The sequence below is a fragment of the Lottia gigantea genome (assembly GCF_000327385.1).
Source record: "Lottia gigantea unplaced genomic scaffold LOTGIsca_53, whole genome shotgun sequence".
Classification (NCBI taxonomy): Eukaryota; Metazoa; Mollusca; class Gastropoda; family Lottiidae; genus Lottia; species Lottia gigantea.
Window position 1 is genome coordinate 1,385,054 of NW_008709815.1, and position 22,993 is coordinate 1,408,046.

The window sequence follows — 22,993 nt, forward strand, 5'->3', positions numbered from 1 at the left end:
TCTATCTATGTATAGTAGTTCAAATATACTGGATTGATTCAATTGAATGGGGACCCATTATTAAGTTAGACCACTCTTTGAAGTAGAGATTTCAAATTGCCATCTTTTCTACATTTGTTGTGACGAAAAGAAAAAATTCAATAAAGACATCTTTTGTTACTCCTTTGAGAATTTAAAGTAATATACTTTAAGTTAGTAATTAAATATTTTTTCTTTCCAAATAAGCTATCTGAATCAATGATACAACGAAATTGCGAATTTTGCCAATAAAATGAAAAAAAAAATGTTGTACTGCTTGGTTTGAATTGTTACAGAAGCCTTTAATACGTGAAACAAATGTTCAAAAACTCATCTTTGCTGCTTATTCATTTCCCTATCGTAAAATGTCATGATCTTTGATAACACATTTCCATATTTTTCACGTTTACATTTTCGTATTGAAGGGATATATCATTTGCCTGATAATTGAAGGAGCAAAAATTCTAGTTATAATTTCACCAAGCATTATTTTTGTTCCGATAGTACCGATTATTTATTTTTTGAGTGATCAACTATTTGTTGATCGGACCGGTTGTTGTCACGACCATCGTTTAACTTGCCTGGTCTTCAATGGTACATGATTGATATTATAACCATTCAAGTTTAATTTATGACGCTCTGTGTGTTTTATTGCTGGCGAACCATGCGTTGGTTCTTCATTCTGAAAATTGATACGGATAAGAATAATTGAGATATATCAGCAAATATATCCATTATAAGCTATAGGCGAAGTAGCTCTGGACAAACGACATTATATTAATTATGCCATAACATTGCAAAATTTCCGATCAGAAAGTAAGTACCTTGGTAGCCAGAAACATTAGATTCAATCAGGCGAATTGCTGATCTTGATGTACTGAATATTAATTAGTACAAGATATCTGTACTGGTATATCGGTAGATCTACTAATAAATTGAATTAGAAAGCGAGCATGGTAATAAGATTAGTTCTAGTAATAGATATACACACGAGAATTTCTAATAATTTTTTGTATGGCGACAACTAACCACAGGTAGCATCCGCCAATAATTGAATTAATTTAATAAGTTAAGATTACTTCCTGGAAGTGATAAGTGATTAATGTCTTCTGTTTCAATAAGTAAACTTTGAGGTTAAAACTGTCTGATAAATGTCTATAGTTACGACAAGCAGACATCGAGCAGATCATGGGCTTTTTTAGTTCATTTTTTTACAAATCATATTGTGCTTAAATTAACAACGTTGACGGATTCATCTCTTTTTAAGGTATATGACATTCTGTCTTTCTATGCTAAAATATCATTTTCTATAATAAAAATCATCGTTTATATCATGTTTCCGGCAGTCTCGTTTCCCCCAAATGTAGTCTTGCTCATGTTCCACTGAAGTATCCGACACTAGCGGTTTAAAGAGGGCTGTATGCATAGTTTGATTCCTGTGACCACGGCAATCCATTTTCAGGTCATCAAGAGCTGTCACTTTAATTGCGTACCCTTTTCCATCAAGTCTTCTCTCATTCGGTTTTACGACTAAAGCGTGACCTCCCTTGATCATAATGTTAATGTAAATGTTGACCAATTGGTAGTAATTTCCATAGGGAGTACTATTGGTTTGACTTGTTACTCGCGTCACCGACTGATAAGTATCGGCTTATTTCACGTCACCAACTGATCAGTATCGACCTATTTTAAGTACTTCACTGATTATTATCGACCTATTTCAAGTCACCGACTGATCAGTATCGCCCCAATTAACGTCACTGGCAGATTAGTATCGAAATATTTCATGTCACCGACTGACTATGATCGACTTATTTCACGTCGTCACCAACTGATTAGTATCGACTTATTTCACGTCGTCACCAACTGATCAGTATCGACCTTTTTCACGTCAGCGACTGTGCTCGTCAGTAATTAATCAATCCAACATGGACGACAAAGCAGTGTTTTCATCCAGAATAGAATGTATATTAGTTTTAGAAAAAGCATCTTTCGCTGATTTTATTTTGCCGCACCTTAGTACTCACAAAGCGATATTTAGGATTTAACTTGTAAAATAGATTAGAATTTGCTATGAAACTACGTGCTAGTTAATTATTCCGTTAATGTGCGCTTAGTACGAAAAAATCCCCAGGATTAATAAGATAAAAATGTCATTATATACTATTTTCTCATTTTAATTAGTATATTTAAATATTTTAATATTAGCACAACGAAATATGTGTACGATTCATTAACTATCTAGGTCAGTTGTCTGAAGATCGCATAGCGTGAAACTCTAAGTAACAACATCTTTTTTTAGGTTCTGTTTTAATATTTCTATATCGCTCAACAATTGATGTATTGAGCACTACAGCGAAAATATTTTGTTATTGTAATACGTGTATTTTAGAATTTTTATCATTTAGTTATAGAAATCAAAGTTTTACGTGCGTTATTGACAGTCTCAAGTAGTTAATTAATATAACTGTTTGATTAAAAATATATATTATTATGGAGGGAGTATATGATAATAATGATGATTATTACTCTTTATATTGAGTGTATAGAAATTTAATTGATATTAATTGCATGTAATGTACCATCAAATTTACTTAAAACAGAGTATTTAATGCTATTTATCTTTTACACAGTATAAATATTACTCGTGTATTTCCTCATAGGTTTCATGATGATGTTTCCATCCCTTAGAAATAAAATGAAAACAAAACAAATGCCCTTCCCTACAGTGTCAGAGCACAATTCGCTTTTACAGTGTTCTATAAACCCCAATTCCCTTTTAAAAGGAATTTGTTTCCTTCGTGTCTCATTTGAATTCCGATTTACTTTGCAAGGTCTCTGTAACGCTGTCTGTAAGGGTTTCGGTATTTTTATTTAGCCTTATACTGATTAAGGCTCTGAAATTGTTTTGAAAATGTTGACTTACAGAGATTACATCCCAGTAAGCCATCAAGCAACCGTCTCACACATAAAAAGAAAGGCAATCAGTTCTGTTCAAGGCGCTTTCATATCTCTTTTTTTTAATTAAGTTTAAAATATGTATTATTGTAATCTATTTGAAGTACAAGTTTATTTTAATATTTATTACCAAACAAATTTCACTCTTATTTTTTACCAGTGTTCTATCCTACGCGTTTGTACAATTAATCTCCATTACTGCCATGTATTGTTAGCTTGAATAGCTCTGATAAAAACGAAATGCCTTTGAAATTATCGTTTCATAGGCAATGAAACATTTTAGAACTTCAGAACTTAGTTTTGTAATACATCAAAGCCGCTCGACTATGTTAATGGACAGCTAACGCACGGAATGAAGTAAAAAAATTGCGCTGAATAAACCATTGCTAGCAAGAATTACCAGCTAGCCTTTCCAGTTATAATAGAAACAAAGTCTGGCTTAAAAAAGTTCCTGATTGCAGCTCAAAGTGGGTGGTAAGCTCCATCAAAGGCTATAATACTTGCACGAGTCCGATACCGAACAAGTACCGTGAAGGAAAGTTGAAAATAATATACTACAGGATATCTTTCTTCGAGTTCCAACTTATGCTTTTGTAACTTCCAAACGAATAGACGTTATTTTCATGTAAGTCCCTCCGACAACAGAAAACCGGGTTGAAAAAACCGGTATCATACCGACCTAATTCCGACCGGGTTCAAATCCAAAATTTATATCTATACTGGGTTAGCATCTAAAATATAACTCGCATCGGAAAATTGTGCTCTTAGAGACTGGGATTAAAACTTGGCTATATTGATGTACAGAGAGAGAAATAATATGGTTTCAACGTCATACCACATTGTTCACTGTAGGACAGCATGCTCGGAAGTGTCGAGAGCGTGGTTCTGGACATGTTCGTTTAATCTAGTCTGCGTTGGGGACACCTACGTGAAGTTGTTTATACATAAATTACAGTCATAAAACAAAAGATTCTTCACAACCCAGCAACCAACCTAGTCATCTTGCATCCAGGCAACTTTTTCAGCGCGCGTCATCTTGGTCTATAAACAAGGAAAATGGACTTATTTATTGTTCCTTTGACAGCAAAGTGAATTGTGTTTAAGGGATGCTCCGTAGTCTTATATTACTGTCAATCGATAGGCCGAACATATATTATTAAACTTTCATCTTGATAACACTTCCGTTGATAACTGTCCTGTAAGAAACATGTAATATATGTATTCTGCCGGGACAAGGTGATAAATGTTCTCTTAAGGGACCCTGTAATAAATAGTTTTCACTGAAGGAATTGTAAAATGGTTTTATCAGACTGTGTTGTAATGACACCACACACACGTTGTAGACTTGCATTTCAAAACTAATCCTTATCTCAATGAAAATTTAAAGGTGTGCAAGACGACTTGCTATTTGCTTCCTTGACTTCTGTAGATCGTCAACTTTTGTCTTTAACCTTCTTTTTTCAATTCTATTATTTAAGGGATATTTAGTAACTTGACGCTGCAGCATGACGAGCTAAGTTTAAAAAAATCCGCAAGTGTCATCGACCTCATCGTCACCATATCAAACTATTACGAACTGCGTCTTAAACCTGGACTTCGATATCAATCTTTCTTGTATCACAGAACTTTGTCAATTTGCAGCCATTTGATTGAATTGTACGCAAAGTCATACAGCCTATCTGATACCTCAACAGAAAGTCTGTAAACAATAAGCCAAAATGCCTTTATGCCAAGGGCATTGATTGCCTGCATTCGATAGCGTGCAATTCAATCAAATCACTGCATTCCATGACACGAGAAGGTAACTAATGCAGTTAAGGTATAACTGAAGTTGAAATAGCCTCACATTGTGATGACGCATCGACCTATGACGAAACATTATTGTATACGTTTATTTTAATTTAAAGTATTCCCTCAATCTAATATAAATATTATTCAATAACTTTTTAATTTTCTCTTTCAGATATAGAAATTGTTTGCCTCGTTAATATTGTGATATACGACCAGAGAAACAAAATGACTATATAGCGTGTTAACTATTTCCATCGGACGCTAATTCATAGATCCATTTACACATGAAAACTTATACTTAAATGCCTTTACGATAAGTGTTAAAACATTTTAAAGCAAAACAATAAATCATAGGCATCATTACATCTATAGAGGACTGTGGAATGCCTCTGTTGGAGACGAGTTGGATTGTCATTAGGTAGTCAATGGAAGAGTTGATTCGAATAAAGGTAAGCCTCTAGTGACCAAATAAGAGTGTCAAACTATTACGAATTCCGTCTTATGCATTGACTGCAATAGCCACCTTTGATGTATCACGGAAGTTTGTAAACGCAGCGATTGCATTGTACGTTAGCAAATAGAGCTAATCAGAGTCTCCGACAAAAGACACTAGGCCATTATGTTCAAAGTCTATTGCAGTCAAGGTATAAAGCGAAGATCTTTATTGTTTGCCATTGTGAAGATGAGTGAAAGAGGCTATTACTCTGAACTTGTGTTTGATCTCAACTGCAAAAGTTCGTTAACAATAAATTATCTCATTTACAGCTGAACTGCAATCATTGTGTGAACTCTGTTGAATATTTAGCATTTTAATGTTTCTTTTGAGAATGGCAACTCGTATCGTGTAATTCTGGGATGGAAAAAAAGCTGTTCAAAATTCATTGAATCGCGGCGGCATGCGTGACTATTTCCAATCATAAATCTTTCTATGTGCCAAAAAATTTCTATGAATACATAAACTATCGAAAGAGTATATGTCATTATCGCATGCATATCTATACTATAATTTGATTAATATTTTTTTTATACCGCTGTTGTCGTGAATGTTTTTTTTTTTTATTGTAGCGTGACTATGTAGAATGGCAAGCAGTTTTAGAATCTTGGAAGCACGTTGACGTGTACTCTCGTCTTAACAGTGAATAAATCCATACTTATTCAAACGTAAATATGTTTTTTTTTCTACTCGTATTACAGAATTAAACATTGTTTTAAATTCTTATAGAACTGTTGTTTATGTTATAAAGGCACGAGACAGTTATAAATGTGAAAGGTGAGCAGTGGCACGTGTTAATTGGACTTTTTAATTGAATCAGTTAAAACAAAGCACCTTCTGGGTTATACGTATTGACGTATAATAAGATACATTTCCAGTTCTTTCAGAACGCCCGCACGGAAATGACAAAGTGTACTAGAAGATATGATAATAATTTTATCATAAAGGCATCAGAAAAGATTAATTGGAAAATTGTCTCTAGAATTCCTGTTAAATCCTTATAGACACGGATATATATTTGTTCATATTTTAACTGTCGTGACCATTTAGATGACAAGTTTAATGCCTTGTGAAATTATATTTCTAAGCTCCTATTGTGTTCCATATTTATCCTGCGGAATTAAACTAGGAATGCGTTGTAATGTGCAAAAACACACTTTGCTGTCTATTTTGTTGTATGTCAAATTTGAATTCGATCGTGTAGAAAAGTATTGTACGAAGAGTTCATATCCGTTTCTAGAAAAGTGTCAAGTGTTCAAATAAAGTGTAATTATATTTTCTCGGATATCTGTCGATGGTGGAAAATGTCATTTACGTTTCATTGGAATCGGGATTCATTTAGACAACACAAGCTATCGAAGGAAAAGTTATAAGTGCGAATATTTGGAAAGCAGTTTTGGCAGTGGCAGCTGTGAATTTTCCAGATTCCTGATTTCCTATGATCTGGATCTTCGTAGATGACATAACATCATTAACGACCTCTTAGAATTATGCTGTTTTTGTGAAGCTACGGAATTTAAGTAGGAAATTCTAAAAGTAGTCACTTAACCTAATCCTCGTTCTTCCGCTACTCTCAGATTTTTAGCCGTGATAAGTTACAAAGCTCTTCTTATTGTAGCTTTGGTGATAATTAACCAAATGATGCAGGTAGTCTACAGAATTTAACGTTGATAATGTATATCTGAAATTGAAGGAATTGCTTTAAATGTTAAATGCCGTAAGTCTCGGATTTGATGCAATACTCGACCAAAGAGCCGTTTTCATAACCAGGCTTTCGGGAATTAAAGGCTTTACCATCGGATAATGAACGACGTAACAAAAGGAAAATAAATCAAATCTCACCAATTTGTTTTCTTTCCCTAAACTTACGGTGACATATTTTCTGAAGAAATACTTAAAGATTTAATTCTCTTGCCAAAACGTTCTAATTCCAATATTTCGAAAATTGTACGGAGTAAAGATTACAAGCGAGTGTGCTCTGTTCAAGATTGAAATTACGGTGATAATGTTTTGAGTAAATGTTCTGCCAGTCGTTTAACTATTGATTGGTACGATCAGTCAATGTTATCTCATGTCAACCAACAATCAGTACACAGTAGTGGAATGAATACAACGACTAATGCTACACACACACATATCTCGAAAGTGGACGAAACGTTTGCCTTGGAAATTAAGGAACAAAAACAGGCGCTGTACTATATTTTAATTTTTATCACTATCTATGTGGCTTGTTTTGTTGTGTGCCTCATAAAATATATTCATTTTCGACGTGGTCAACCAAATGAGAGTAGTTTGACCCGTCCATTATTACGGATATCAATAAGTGATATGGAATTCGATGACGATCTTGTTGTTCGGAAAGAAGAGGATATGCGAACGTTGAGTGCAAGCCTTCCAAGCACTTCCAAAAGTGGTAAAAATACTCCCAAAAAAGTGTTATTCAAGGATGAACATGGGAAATGCCACGTTACGGAAGCCGTGATAGAAACAACAGTCTGACGTCGGATGTAAAGTTATGGATAAGCCAGGGCGTTTTTATGTGTTGGAATCAACAAGGTTCGGACACGTAATAAAGTGATATAATAAAACAGAATGATAAATGTGTCGTAAAAACGTATCAACTTCATTTCACTTCATCGTTTTATATCAATTTATTCCTTTCCAGAAAAATACATAAATTGGACGTATTATGACGATGTTTTCCGGCATTTAGATTAAAATGGAATATTATATTGTTTTTTGTGTTATCCATTCGATTCTAAGTGTAAAATAAACTGTTGTCAAGGTTGAAATAGTTACAGTTTGTCATGTTATGTTCAAATATTTTGTTTTTAACCCTTTGCTGATTTGAAACGGAAGTCAGCCATTTTGTTTCTGCATTGCCGTTGTTATTGAATTTGGCCAGATTAGTCGTTGGTAAAAAGAGTTTAGTTATGTTTCTATCCTTACTATTATTATGTTGAATGATTTTGTTTTAGAAGGTTCATTGAATTTGTATCGAATAAATTATATTTTGTTTTTCTGACTGAATATCACCTTTTAACGTGGCTTACACGCATCGAAGGTCTAAAAGAGGTTTTTGTGGGCTTTGTATTTGTATATAAAGCATCTATTTACATTACCATTTCTATTTTTGCCAATACAGCATTTCATTGGTATCTACGTCATAATGACGTCATAACCTTACTTGAAATACAGATGTACAGGCCAAAAAACCTCTTTTGACTCGCATTCATATTAGTTTATAATTATACCAAATAGTAGCATGTCGAAATCGCAAGCACAATAATACTGATTTCAGGTAAATTACCAATTAAATACTAGAGCTCAATTTCCTGAAAGAAAATACAAACTTTTCGGCGATATTATGAGTTAGATAGATATTACCAATGTGTTCGAAAAAATGGATATGAAAATACATATAGATATCAAGATAGCATACCAAAAGTGGTATTGTCCGTCTTTCAGTGTCTTTAGTATCACTAAAAAGGTTGCTGTTCGAATCAATTATTGTATTCATATTGAATTAGCCTTTCGACTGTTAGAATTTTGTACGAATTGTTTTGGGGTTTGTTGCTCTTCATTTAGTTAACAAGCACCTAAACTGGAAAACTGTTTTGAGTACAAGACGCCGTAGGATACTGGGTGAAACGTTTGCACCAAGAATATGTTGTTCGTGCAACTTGACTGTTGTATACAACTTGATATATTAGGTCGACTCGTGCAAACAACTTTTCATTTTAAATGGCAGCAAGCACAAAAAAGAGTTTGGAACTCACACGCTATGACAAAAACACGATGTATTTATTGATGGAATATTTGGTCTGTCAAATTTAAGTGTGTAGATATTCAAATGTATTCCTTTTCTCGATCATTACAGTCAAGTATAACAAATGTAAACGCAACCTTTAAATGACAATACCTACTGCTGTCAGAAACATACCTTTATGATATGTGTTCATATGTAACAATGGGAAGTATGATTGGGTTCTCTTGTAGCCTCATATTAAACTAATCATATTTCTTCCTATATGAGAATCGCTGTATTTCATTTTAGTACTATTGAGGATATATTGAAAAATCTAACATACTTTATCATCCAGTCTTATCAAAAAATAGACCAAACTTTCGTTCGTTTTTTTTTATTAACTTTTTAATATATATAATATATAGCCACTTCCTATAGGGTCTAAATACGGGCCTCTTGATCATTTGTCAGTTTGGGTTATCGCCAGCCAATCAAATGTCTGCCCTGTGTCACGCTGTGATTTTGTGGCGCGAATAAGGTGTATTCTGAGAAGCATTAGACACTCAATTCACCTTTTCTTAACGTCACAAAATGAAATTTGATGGCTGGCGGTAGCATCAAACTGATGAATGATCAGTGGCTAAATTAAAATAAAAGTTTGGTCAAATTTTAATTAGACTGGTTATCATCAAATTAGAATTTGCTATATTTTCAATTAAGTTACACACACGGGTAAATGTCGTAGCATCGGTCGAAGCCATTTGCCAACATCAAGCGTGTTTGATATTTTTCACCTGAACATCCAACGCCATCGACTCGTTCGGCAAGTGAAAAAACAATCACAGACGCCCGAAGCGTCACATGACAAATAAAATGGCGACCTCCGGTGATGCAATGTGGAGTGCAGGAAAGAAAGAGGAATTAATTATGTTATGAGAGTCAAAAATAGCATAGATTTTTTTCTATTTGTCAGTGCAATTGTGCACTAAAAAGTGTATTCATGTAAACCCCAAGGTTGTGGAAAATACAGATGCGTACAGACACTGTAGCTCGCTGATAATTTTGAATTGTGGACAATTTGGATGAAGAATATTAAAATATCTGGGATGTTAATAAGTACAAAAGCCGACAATAGCAATTAATAGCTCTTCGTGAACTAATTGTCAAGTCAGAAGAAGAGAAATGTTCATGTAGACTGGAGTACAAATCAATTCTCCGTATCATTTAAAAACATTCGCCTAAAATCTAAAAACGCATCTATTAAAACTCTAATGCGACTACATTTGTCAAGAAGAAACTATGAAGTTAGTAATAATCCTTCCACATTCAGTGTACTCTGGCTTGTGTTTATTTGAAGTAAAGTAGGACCTCATTTATCCAATTTCTCCGTATGTTGCATAGCTTTTATTCTATTCTTTACAAAATAAATTGCTATAACATTTCTTCCTAGCTCTAAATGTTTTATCGTATTTCGATTGAAAAGAAACAAATGCCCAATTTAATAATAAAAAAATTAAGCCATTGGTGGTATTTTTCAAACTCGAATTTAAAAAGTTTTTATCCATTTGTCATTTGAAATCAAATTTGTCTGTTTTCACTTGTGACCTTTCTTAGATTTATTAATGTCAATCGGGAACACTTTGGTCTTGATCATAATTAGGGTGCCACTATTGCAAAAACGACGGAATGATTTAGTTTGTTATGTAATAATAATACAATAGCAACAGATTCCAGATGGGAAGAAGGTAAGAGACCACCATTTTTCACAAGGATTACAAATGTATGTTCACGAGATTCTTTTATCAGCTAGTTCTTGGTCAATACCCTGATTTTCCTCTGGATATCCGTATCGATTTAATTAATAACGAGGAAACATGACTTTATTTCAGGGAACCAGTCTTCAAAACGCTGCTATATATTATAACCCACGACCGTCATTTGTTAGAAGTAACCAGGAAAATGGCGTCGAGATTCTTACGCCTTATCCGACTGGATCGGTTTCCCGCAGTTACATACATAGGCTAGAAATCCTGCATTGTATCTCTTTAAAAGAAACCTAACAAAGATTAGCAAAAACCATTATGAAGATGTAAGTTCTACAAAAGCATCACTAATTGTAATCAGAAAGGGAATTGATTGCTATAAGAAACAGACAGATGAAGACAAAATAGGCCACCGAGAGTTAAATCTTGAAAGAATAAAATATCTATATTTACTTGGGATAACAAATTGGCTTTCATGTCCCTGTGATGAATATCCGCCAGCTGTTTCTCTTACCAAGACTCTTGTACTGCTGTTTCCGTTGCATTCATTTACACAAATGTCGATTCGAAGGACGGAAATAGTGGATTATGTAGTAGCTCTAATACAAATTTCAACATCAATGCATCTTAAAGGTAAAATTCCACAAAATCACTATTCTCTTGAGACGCTATAGAACCATCGTATCACGAATACGGGTTTTGACATGGTCTTATTAACCCGAATTAAACTAAACCCACTATACTTCGTTTTGGGGGCGTTGAAGTGAGATTGGTGGCATTTAAATCTGACCAATCGGTAAAACAGAGCTCATGTAAATAAAACACAAGAACGCTTTTCCGTCGCCCATTTGACATTCTTTCCAAATAAATATTCCAAAGTAAGGTTTTATTTTCTCTTGGCTTCAAGTTCAATTCTTCAACGAAAATCTCTCAATTCTGTACCGTATATTCATCAAAATATGTAATGGCACGTTGCTTTCGTTTTGTTTACCGTCGTAGATTACCCACTGAATGTCTTGTCAAAGCGTTACAGAAATATGTGAAAAATAAAAATCACATTTTGTACTCAAATATCCCTTCTTATAAACATAAAAATCACTTTCTTAGTTTTGAGTGTCTGGAAAATGCAGGTTGCAGATTTTGAATCGTTTACAAGTGGAAATAGACTTGAATAATAACACCCTTATTACTTTACTCTAATGGCAATTCCAATGATATGGCTTGAGGTAAAGAAATTGTCTGTACACTTAAAAAATACAAAATCGTACAATTTCTTGATAATTTATAGGTTGTTCAAGACCTTCTAAAGTCCTTAAATTTAAACATTTACTTTCAGCACGTCTATCTTGGAAGATTACTTTAATGTTTATAGGGTTTCTATTTATAAGGTACAATTATAACTGATATACAGTCATACAACAATTAGTATCAGCTTGATCAAATGGAAGTACAAAACCCGCTCTGTGTGGCTTATTATTGTCAAAGGTATAAGATTCCATTTTCAGTCATATGCGACAAATATGTCAAGAACTTGAAGACATGTGGCCACCATTTTTATTTTAATGATTAAACTTAATAGTGACCAGTTTGATATTACCAACAATTTATAATAATTTAAATATGGATTACTTGAAAACACGTGATGTTTACTGAAATACGATGGCTACTTTAAACACAGCGTGGTTTTATGTGGCGGTAAGGACGCCCAAATTGTCCCCCATTACATATGGTTGACCTCAGGTCACTGTGGACATTTGTAATAGAAAGCAGAGTATGGTATTTATTTCTAGCATTACATTTGACCGCTGTTGGACATACTAAAACTGCTAAAGAGATGAATGAAATAGAGTATTTCACTCTACTTTCTGTTCCTTATATACCAGTACCAATATTCTGCCCTATTCAAATTCAAACTGTCAAATCTAAATCAGCTTGTGGTAACACGGGTAGGTATTCGCAGCTTTGTCTCATATCCGTGTATTTTATTGCTAGTAAAAAAGAATATAAATCCGCACAAGCAGGACAATTTCGTCCATCAAAAATCTCGTCCAAATAGAAGTACCATCAGACTCTCCGACCAGAGGTACGTATATATGCTCACCGGGAGATTGCTCACCACAAAATTACATATCCGATGTTTAATGCTTCTTTAAACAGGGAATCATTAATAACAGATTATCATTTGTTTAATGGCTAAGATCAGCCTAACATGAAGAACCGTACCTCCGAGGAGTCTCATTAGGAGTACACATTATTAGTCCTAGCCCCTGTGCCTTAGGTTAGGTACACTAGAGTCAGATGATAGAAGCAGTGATTGCTGACTTCTCGAAGGTTAAGATGATGGTAGTATGCTCTTGATAGCCGTAATAGTCTTCACACTTGGCAAGCCCATCCATGAAGGATCTCATTTCAAAAAGGGGAAATAGAAGAGGTACGGCATCCGGTGCGAACCCGAACCCGCACCTCATGTGTTTACTTCTATTTTTAACTGTATCGATAATCCTGCACCGGACACGGTATCTCGTCTATTCATGGCTGTAGATAGAAACTGATTAAAAATTCATCTCTTGTAGTTTCAAATCCTCTTTGTAATATATAAATGGATTGTTTCGATACGATAACATCAATTCTAGACGTAATAATATCCTACAAATACCCATTAACATACTTACAGGCCAGGTGTTCATGTTCAATAAGTCTGAAATACGACTGAAGTTATTAAAATCAAGTATATTATAGATTCTCCCCTACCCTCACATTAATCATGCATTGTGCTTTTTTTTCCATTTTTGCAAAGTTAATCAGACGATTTGACGTCAAGTTCTGAATTTCATAAGAGACTCATAAAGTAATACCACTTTGATTAGAAACCAAGACCAAATAAGCCAGTTTAGTTTAATTTATGAGCTGAACGAAATGAAATTGGAAGGATATAATCTGTCGAGACTCACAAAAATAGATTACAGAGCTGCCTAATATCACTAAGTACACTGCAAATGGCGGCTGGAAATCTCGACTATGATGCCATTTGACATATTAAAAATGTTTCCGCTCCTTGGGGAGATATAGAAAACCAAAAAGCATGAAAATAGAAAATTAGAGACATAAGTTTAATATCAGATAATAATTTCAGACATTCCGTTTTTATGATATTAACATTTGCAATCGAAAAAAAGCAGATCTATTTCGCGGCCAAATTAAAACAAAACAAAACCTGCTGGTAACCTGCTGTCAAGTGTAGAAAGAATGATTTTATCAACTTGACTGTAATAGAGGAATGTTCAACCGTACAGTGCATGTATATAGATTTTTTGTGTGCAATACTTTAGTATTGGAATTCGATTGTGGGCTTAAGCAAAAATGACAAAGTTTCCTACGGGAGTAGGTGTGTTCAGCTTAATTTGAAACCTATGGTTTGAGATATGACAAAAAATCAAATCTGCATCGACCGGATAATTATCATGCAATAGAAAATAGCGTATTCTACATGAGAGAAGGCATCAGTCCAAATTACAGAAAACTAGCCATTAGCCATTAATTGGCAAAACTCAAGATGAAAGGATTTTGCTTTGGGGGTAAAAATTGCGGATGTGAACGTTACTGAAAATACGTTGCGGTAAGCACTAAAATCACATCGCATCTGATCTCAATATGGATGTCATCTTACCTAACAACCAATTATAATCTAATCATAACCTACAATTTCTTCTTTACTACAGTTTGTAAATTGTAAATCATTATAATAAAAGTTATGTTAATTGATTTACAAAACAAGAAATTATATTATAGACAGTATGTTGTCATAAAAATAAAATCATACACTTCCTTAATGTCATCAAAAACTTTTTACGCTTTACAAATTGTCAATAATTGCTTTTCAGAGACATATAATAGTATTGCCTTAGGGTATGACACAATTTATTATTAGAGTTGATAGGAAATTGGGTTGACTGTGATGTCTATTTCGCAATCTGCCAATCTAACTAATATATCTCAAGTGGTTGAAGGCAAACTTATCTAATTTTCAAGAATGAAACTTGCATCAAGTAGAAAACTCTTTTTTTTTTACAGTTACACGCCGAAATACGGTATTTCACGTGAAAATTGTTGTCGAGATGGTGTATCATGCAATCTCGTAACTAATAGCGATCGAGGATAATCTAGAATATGTAGAAGATAATGCTCTCGGCATTGTTATTACTTTGCAATTTTGTAGTAACGTGTTTCATGTCATGTAAACTCAACTAATTCATCAACTGAGATGATGTTTAAATCAATTCAACAGAAACAACATAATGTACTACAAGCTGTGATTTGAAACGAACTTTTCTGCACATTGGGTTAATGAGACGGGAAACGCAATGAGGGAAATTTTGCCAGGACAAACTGTCGAATGATTTTTACCTTACACAGCATGTAGAACACAGGGTTTCGGTATGTTGTCCAATCCCAACGTATAGACGTTTTTTCATTGTCAGCTCTGCATTATTGACCAGGGAATACCGGGCTGAAAAATGGGTTATAACCCTAGACCTTTAGACTAGCAAGCAAATTGAATCAACGTGGCTGTTAAATCACAGATCGCAGTCAGTAGTAGAGGAGTTCTGTCACAGAATTTTGAGGCTACTCCTTTCCCTTATAGTATCCCGCTGGGCGTTGCCCGGCTTCATTAGGCACATTACATAGGATGAGTTTTTTCACTCCTCTTCTAAAACATCGTAGAATAATACTACATTTTTCGTATTGCCTTTAAGTTAACCTATGTTTACATAGATTGGTTTCTGCTCTCTGAATCTGTTGACAACAATCATTCGCGCTGTTCATTTTGCTTAAAAACACTTCTTATGTTTTATTTTGACCGGAATGACATAAGAATCCACTTTCATGGTTGGTGAAACGTTCTGATTCTAGTCATTCCATTATTAAATCTTCTTGTTCGTATGTCATCTCTCATTGATTGTTTGACAAATATTTAAATACTAAAACAGAAAATTATTTTGATAACTTAAACATTTTTTGTATTCGAGCAGACAATTACTTAAGTAAATACTGATCATTGGTTTAATTGTTTATGAACTTCACGGACTGTCTCTACCATTGTTATGATTTACGATGCAAAACAAAACAATCACTGTGTGCTGTACTTCCAAGAGTTGAGTGCTTTATATTCATTGATGCATCTTTCTTCTTGACCAACTTAAATCGGAAAACACAGTATTATTAGTGTAATTTTTAAACGCCCTTATGAAATTATCCGTACGTCGGTTCATCCACAATTGCAGAGTTCTTGACGGATTTTGTCGACGTATGGTTAATTTTTCAATCATTTGATCAGAAAGGCATTTTTATGAATATTGAAAAAACAATTTAAAATATATTTCTTTTAGTTATTGCCCTTGTTCATAGAAATTCGGAAATATCAGTGGCGTATTGGTATAATAAGTTATGTTATCTAATTTGTGTTCGCTTGAACACTCAAAAGTTACAATTCTTTTAGAAATAAATGGCTAGGCCTTTACTCTAGGGTTTGTTAAAATTTTAATAAAGTTGCCGAATAGGGCAGCTGTCAGTAAAAAATAAGATGAAAGTCGAAACAGATGGAAGAGCTTGGTATCTGATATTTTTGTTCATCCTTGCTTCGAACATTATATGTAAATTGTTCGTGATATCATACTGTTTTTTTTTAGTGTATTTTCATAGTAATACTTGTGGAATATAATTTTTAGAAGCATACTATAAAGTTTCCATTTATGTATTTTAAGCGGTTTAATTTGATATTATTTTCCTTTCTAACGATCTAATTGATATATTGCTTCTAAAAGTGACATACATCATAGCGATTACCAGTTGCGAGAAATGGAAGGGGTGACAAGAACCGAAATCACAACTCAATTGCGTTTGAAATTTCTGACCGCTATTCTTATTCGCTGTATATTTGTGTAGTTCATACCAACACTTTTTGACGTGTATGTTCATATTTACCCAAAAGTCTTCAGGACGGAAGAAGGCTTTTACCCTCAGTGGAATCCTTGTTAATGAGAATTTCTAATTAGTAATTACAGCAGCTAATCACTCCTGTGACAATTAACCATAGTACACGAGTTGGATATTTAAAAAGTGATTAGGTCTAGATCCACAAATTAGAGAATCGATTAACATATAACAAATGTGTGATGATTGAAATCTATGACAATGTTTCTAGTAAGTGTTTAGAATATATTGACTTAAGCAAACTATTTTTCTTCAACTACTGTGGAAAAGGGTCTTACAACCAGCCATTTGTAAGAAATGACGTTACAAGGGAACAGTAACTTTTAGAAAACAAACAAACATTTTAACAAGGATAACAATTAAGGTTCACGATAAAGGTTCCTTTCTATCTGGTCCTTCGTTAAACCTTCTTAGTATTATGGCTTATTGAAGGTCGTATTTTTTTTCACGTCGATCGAGATCGGAACCAAGTAATATCATAAATTGAACGAATATCATCTGTGTAAGACCTCACTTTTTTGTTTTGGTTTGATCTGTCCATGCTTTGTGTTCCGAAACTGGCTAATATCAATAAAAAAAAACCGTCGAAGGTTACTCTTGATACATGTCAAAGTTTGTAAAAAAGAATCCACAGGGGAGATAAAAATGTTAAAAATTAACGTGAAAAGGATATTAATTCCCTTAATGTATATCCGTCATATATTTTACTCAACTACAAAAAAAATTGAGTGATCTCTTATTTTCTGTTGGAATGATGCTTCATTATATTAAGATGAATGGGCCAATAGATTTTAAATTTTTAAATAGTTAATTCTAGTTAAAAGATATTTTGATATGGTTGAAAACACCTGTGAAGTTAAAGTTTTTGGTCGATATGATTTTGAAGCGAGACTGTATAGTTGAATAGAGGAGTACAAATATCAAACATCTGTGGAGCAACACGGATTCTAAAAATTGCAGCGTATTGCTTACACAATCCAATAAGCCAAACGAATAAATATCACAAAGTGATTTCTTTCAGGCTTGAATTTTGATCAACTGATCATACTTCTTACTTTTTCTATAAAATAAGATCGAGCTATATTCAGATGGTAATTTCATGGTGCTCTTAATATGAAAGATATGGACAAGATAAAAGTAGGTAGTGGAATAAATATTACCACCTGATAGAGTTCGGTTTCAGCTATCTATCAATTTCGAAAATAAAATCCGACCCCAGGTTTTTAACGCTGATACGTCATAATTTCATTTGTCCCGAACCGGGCCGTGTATTCTCGAAACAATCTTAGCGTTAGGGTGTCCTAGAATCAATGTTAGCAGATAAGAACCTATGACATTCTAGCTCTAAGATCGTTTCGAGAATACGCCGCCGAATGTGGTATATTTATAGTAGAAAGGGAGACCCGGAAATGAAATTTAAATTTTTAAAACGACTGCACCCCCTAAGATCAGGTACTGCATCATCAAGCCATTGATATGTAACTAGTATTCACTAGACAAGAAAAATATGCAAGTTATCCAGATAACACATATTTAATATAGAAGATGTTCAACGGTTAAGATGACAAAACCAATATTAATAACAGGATATCTAAATCTCCTTCAAATATTTAAACACCTTATACAAAAAGCTTATAGAACTTGTGTAAATAAAAGGATAAAGATTTTTTTTTTCAATCTGAAATACGGAAGGGATTTAAATTCCAGAAAAATGGACCAAATTTTTGTAAGATAAGGAGATGAGATGAGAAAAAAAATTGAATAAATAAATTAAAGCTACACGAGATCAATAGTATGAAGAACATTACAAAAAGTTTCATTTTCCAATAATCGATTCCACTGAGAATTTCAACTTTGGTTTCACTGGTGATTTTTCGAATTCTACAGATTCGTCACTAGAAGACATGGGACTCTGTGGACTAGGTGAATCACTCTCCAGCACGTACGAATTCATTTCATTCGGTATGGAATTTCCATTGGGTATTAGACAATGAAAAGCAGAACGTCTTCGTAAAAGGTCCTGCGTACTGATGGTATTTTTATTGTCGAGATGCGTCTGGAATCGTTTTAAAGTCTGTGAGTTATGATGTAAAGTCGGAAGCGATGGAGTATAGCCCGGTACCATACTGGACATATTGACTGGTAGTCCCCAAGGGGGTATATTGACACCACAAACATTGTTATACGATCCTGGATTGGTAAGAATGTTAGGAGGTCCTTTGAGTCCTAATACGGGTACAGTAAACGGATACGCGTTCATATATTTGTTCAATAGAGCTTGCTGACACATTGGATTAGAAGTTACTGATGACTGCTCGTGTTTCATTCCCGAGGCTAACTGTTCAATAGCTTTCTCTAAATTACCACCACAACCTTGCCACACAAGTTCCAAAACATTGGGATTGTGAGCGGGAAATATTCTCTGAAGAAACTCCCTTGGCGTCATATTTCCCAACAAAAGTCGCGATTTGGCTGCGTCCAAGTTTGTGCCATTTTGAATTGGTTCCCCACTGGTTCGTGTTTTAACGATTTCGGCTTGTCTTTCCCTCTCCATCATAACCATCTCAAGTTCCTTGTCGGCGAAACATCGCCTTTTTCTCATCCGTTCGTTTACAAATGGTACCATATTACGCAATGCCTCGGGAGGGGGTAGTGCATGGAGTCTGGTTCGATAGCCTGAAAGTAAAGACAAATAGACAGTTTATTGAAAGTTGTCTATTACTTGTTAACATTGTAAATAAATGTTACGAAATAAGATTTTATATAATACAAAGATGGAAAATAAACAAATCACCTTCTAAGTTATCAATTCAAATATTTCATCCCGGAGGGTCCTAAGCCTCGTGATATTTAAAATAAGGCTAAATAACAAGCAACATGTGAATAAAACGACAAATAAATGTACGCCATGCTGTTATCAACCTTATATGGAAGCAAACAAATAACAGCCCACAATGTCTTCAGTCTAAAACAGCTCGAATAATTGAGTAATAGTGCAAAGAACACGAGTACATGTTCTTAAAGTTCTAGTAATCTTAGTATTTCTGGGTATTCCTTGACTAGAATATCTGATTCCACTCAGTTATTAGGTTTGTTAACTCGGCATCCTAACGGAGGGTCAATATGGTTTATATCTTTATTTAGTATATTTATCACATAAATATTCGTAAAAAATTGATTCCAAAAACCTATCAAATAATATATAAAAACATGCATGCATTTTCCTATCAATCATTAACTTTAGGTCGTATTTGAATCAATTAGGAATACAGTTATATTTTTTGCAAAATCCGTATAGGTGTATATGATTTATTGATATAAGATTTAAACGATATTTTCAAGCGTAGAGCACATATTATTATAGCACAAAATGTTATTGTTTAATTCACTTCTTTATCAACACAACACATACCGATATAATACAATTTACGTAATGTGTCAAAATGCTTCTCAGCGTTTTTCAAAATTACTGTACTTAATGAATTATTACTTAGTTTTATGGATTTATTAGATTATTGAGGAATTATATTGAACAGTTATGACACCAGGTAAGTCAAGTGATGAACAAAGACTCATTTTGGCCAAGTTTAAAATTTTCAAGTATTTGGTCATTCTAAGTGGTAGTATACCTTTAACGCACTTGGTTTCAGAACAGTATGACGTAAATTTCCTATTTAATTAAAGCGAGCATATTGATTTTATAACAGTCAACGGAATGATAGTGACAAGCTGAGTTATTTCCCATGTGATGTATCTATTGATAAAGGTCAATACATCACGATGGGAATCAAGTCAAATAGATCTTAAAAGTTCAAAATGTCAATATGACAAATACAGTTCGCGTTCTCTCTAACCCACTCTTCACAGGTAGCCTTTAAATGGAAACTAATTCGTCATTTCTGGGGGATGATTAGGGCCTTGCATATGTGTAAGGTTTACTAGAAATATACGAAAATCGCATAAGAAAAGACGAGTTGTCATTTTAACTTTCTTAATACTGGACATACATGGATTTGAAGGCTTAAAGTTCGACGGTGGACTGTGAACACTATTAATTATTGCAAGAAAGAAAATGCCGTTTCTGAGTCTACGGTACGATTTGTATAACAATGGCAAGCATCTCCTTTAAGATAAGCATCAAATTATTGTGTTGTTTGGTGAAACTTAATTAATTTTCTAATTTTTGTGTTGTTTGGTGAAAATTAATTAAATATCTTATCATTGTGCTGTTGGGTGAAACATAATATATTATCTAATTATTGTGTTGTTTGATGAAGCTTTAATTAATTTCATTAATGGTCGCATAATATTTTGATTTTATATGTTTTCAGATATTCCGGAGCTTTGTGTACTGCGAACGTGGGCAATCGACATTGTAATCTTCCATATACATGTATATCCCATTTCCATCCGATGTTAGTAGTTGCAGAAAGAAAGAAAGATCATTCTTACCAGCCAGTATTTCTCTTGAGAGAGAATGTTGTTGTAAACTCCGTAGATTCCTCTGCAGCAATTTCCTTTGTTGTAATAAATTTGTGGCACTTTTTACTTTAGCTTTTAGAGCCCCGGTCATATCTGAAGCTTGGTGTCTACAAAGATAAACAGATATTTCAGGTTAAAGTATCTTTATTGGATTATCGGCAATAATACTGGTGTTTTCTATCTGCAATGTGTTATACAAATACAAAAGAGGAACAAATAATATGCTTTTATCATACTGTTCCAAGTTTTTTTTTTATAAATTGGGCTATTAGTATAACCGATGATGAATTTAATTTTGACTTTCTTTGATAGGCAGTTTTGAATTTTTTCAATGTGTGATTGTGGTAAAGATAATTTTTTTTATAAAGTTTCGATGTATTTTAAAATTATTTTTTTGAAAATGTTAAAAACAATAATATTAGAGTTTAAGGAAAAGTTTAACGTCACGTGATGATAAATTAGGCCGCAATTTTAAATTGGCACTTTTCTTTCTTGCCACACTTTAGGTGGAACAATTTCTACCAATTATCAGGAACAATGTCAGATTGAAATGTCATCATTATCAGTAGCACGCTGGTAAGATATAATTAATGATTTTTAATGACGTGTTGAGATAATGATGACATCATTATGAAGTACACTTTACGGCCAATTAAAATTTGGTCACGTGTCGTGAAATAAATGATGGTGAACCATCGCAGTATGTAAGCTTATCCAATAATATCGAGATATCTGTTCCCATGAGTGTCGGGCCCGGGTGATCGGGTCAATTTATTTACTTGATTCAAATTTCTTTTAAAAATTCGACTTATTTTAATTACCAATGCACAATGACATGGACAGGTAATTAATGCGACGGAGCAAAGTTTGCATGATAATAAATTGAAACCACCCAAAGAGCATACGCCCACGCGATTATTTTAAGTTTTTAAGTCGACATATAATCTTAAGTCGGTCAAAGATGTGCGCTTTCACGTTCACAAATTAATTTGGATGAAATCGTCAAATTCAAGGACAGTAACTCTGTGACTGCTTGAATAAATATAAAATCAGTTTCATAACCCGATCCTAATCCTGTGGTTCTGCTTTGAGTTCACGTGCCAACTTTGACGAGTTAGGGTCAGCTAAGTCTGCCTCAATAATCAAGAAATTCTAACATTTTTAAGACAGTATATGTAACTGTTTATCTGTTCTTTGCCATTCTGATTGAATAAAGATTTACGGAATTTCATTCAGTTTCACACATTGTTCAAATGACTTGTTTGTACGTAACAATAACCCATGTAATTTCAGATTTAAATACCAATAGGCTACTTGGTCCATTTCAAATGCCAACTACCAACCTAATAGCTTATTACAGCTATTCCCACACCATTTACTCCGCTAGTCTTCATAACTAAGATGCTCGGAGGAGACCTACACGGAAAGGCATTAAATACAACAATATGATATCAATTAGAGATTTATTTATTTCTGTATTCCCTTAGTCTGTTATATTAATAACAATAATCGCCGACTCTCTTTAACGCATCTGGGACACATGTCCGACATAGGAGAGGAGGCGCTATTTTTCTCGACGTGCTTAGAATGATAGAACAAATACAATATCGGAGTCTTCGAGTGCAACCAGAGTGTCAGAAAAGCAAAGATAATTTGTAAGAAGACTTGACGGAATGGTTTCAATAAACGAGTGGAGGCATCGTGATAAGAAACAGCTACTGTTGCGGTGCATCCAAGTACAGAACGAGA

General features: G+C 33.9%; 1 protein-coding gene across 1 annotated transcript; it reads left to right on the forward strand.

Annotated features, from left to right (window-relative positions):
• Positions 1-11,328: 11,328 nt before the first annotated feature.
• On the forward strand, positions 11,329-14,930 carry LOTGIDRAFT_165796 (hypothetical protein; the record flags this gene model as incomplete). The annotated part of the gene is made up of 4 exons (XM_009062813.1): positions 11,329-11,404; positions 12,562-12,717; positions 12,764-12,854; positions 14,843-14,930. 4 exons carry the CDS (start codon positions 11,329-11,331, stop codon positions 14,928-14,930), a joined length of 411 nt encoding a protein of 136 aa, XP_009061061.1.
• Between the last annotated feature and the right edge of the window lie 8,063 nt (positions 14,931-22,993).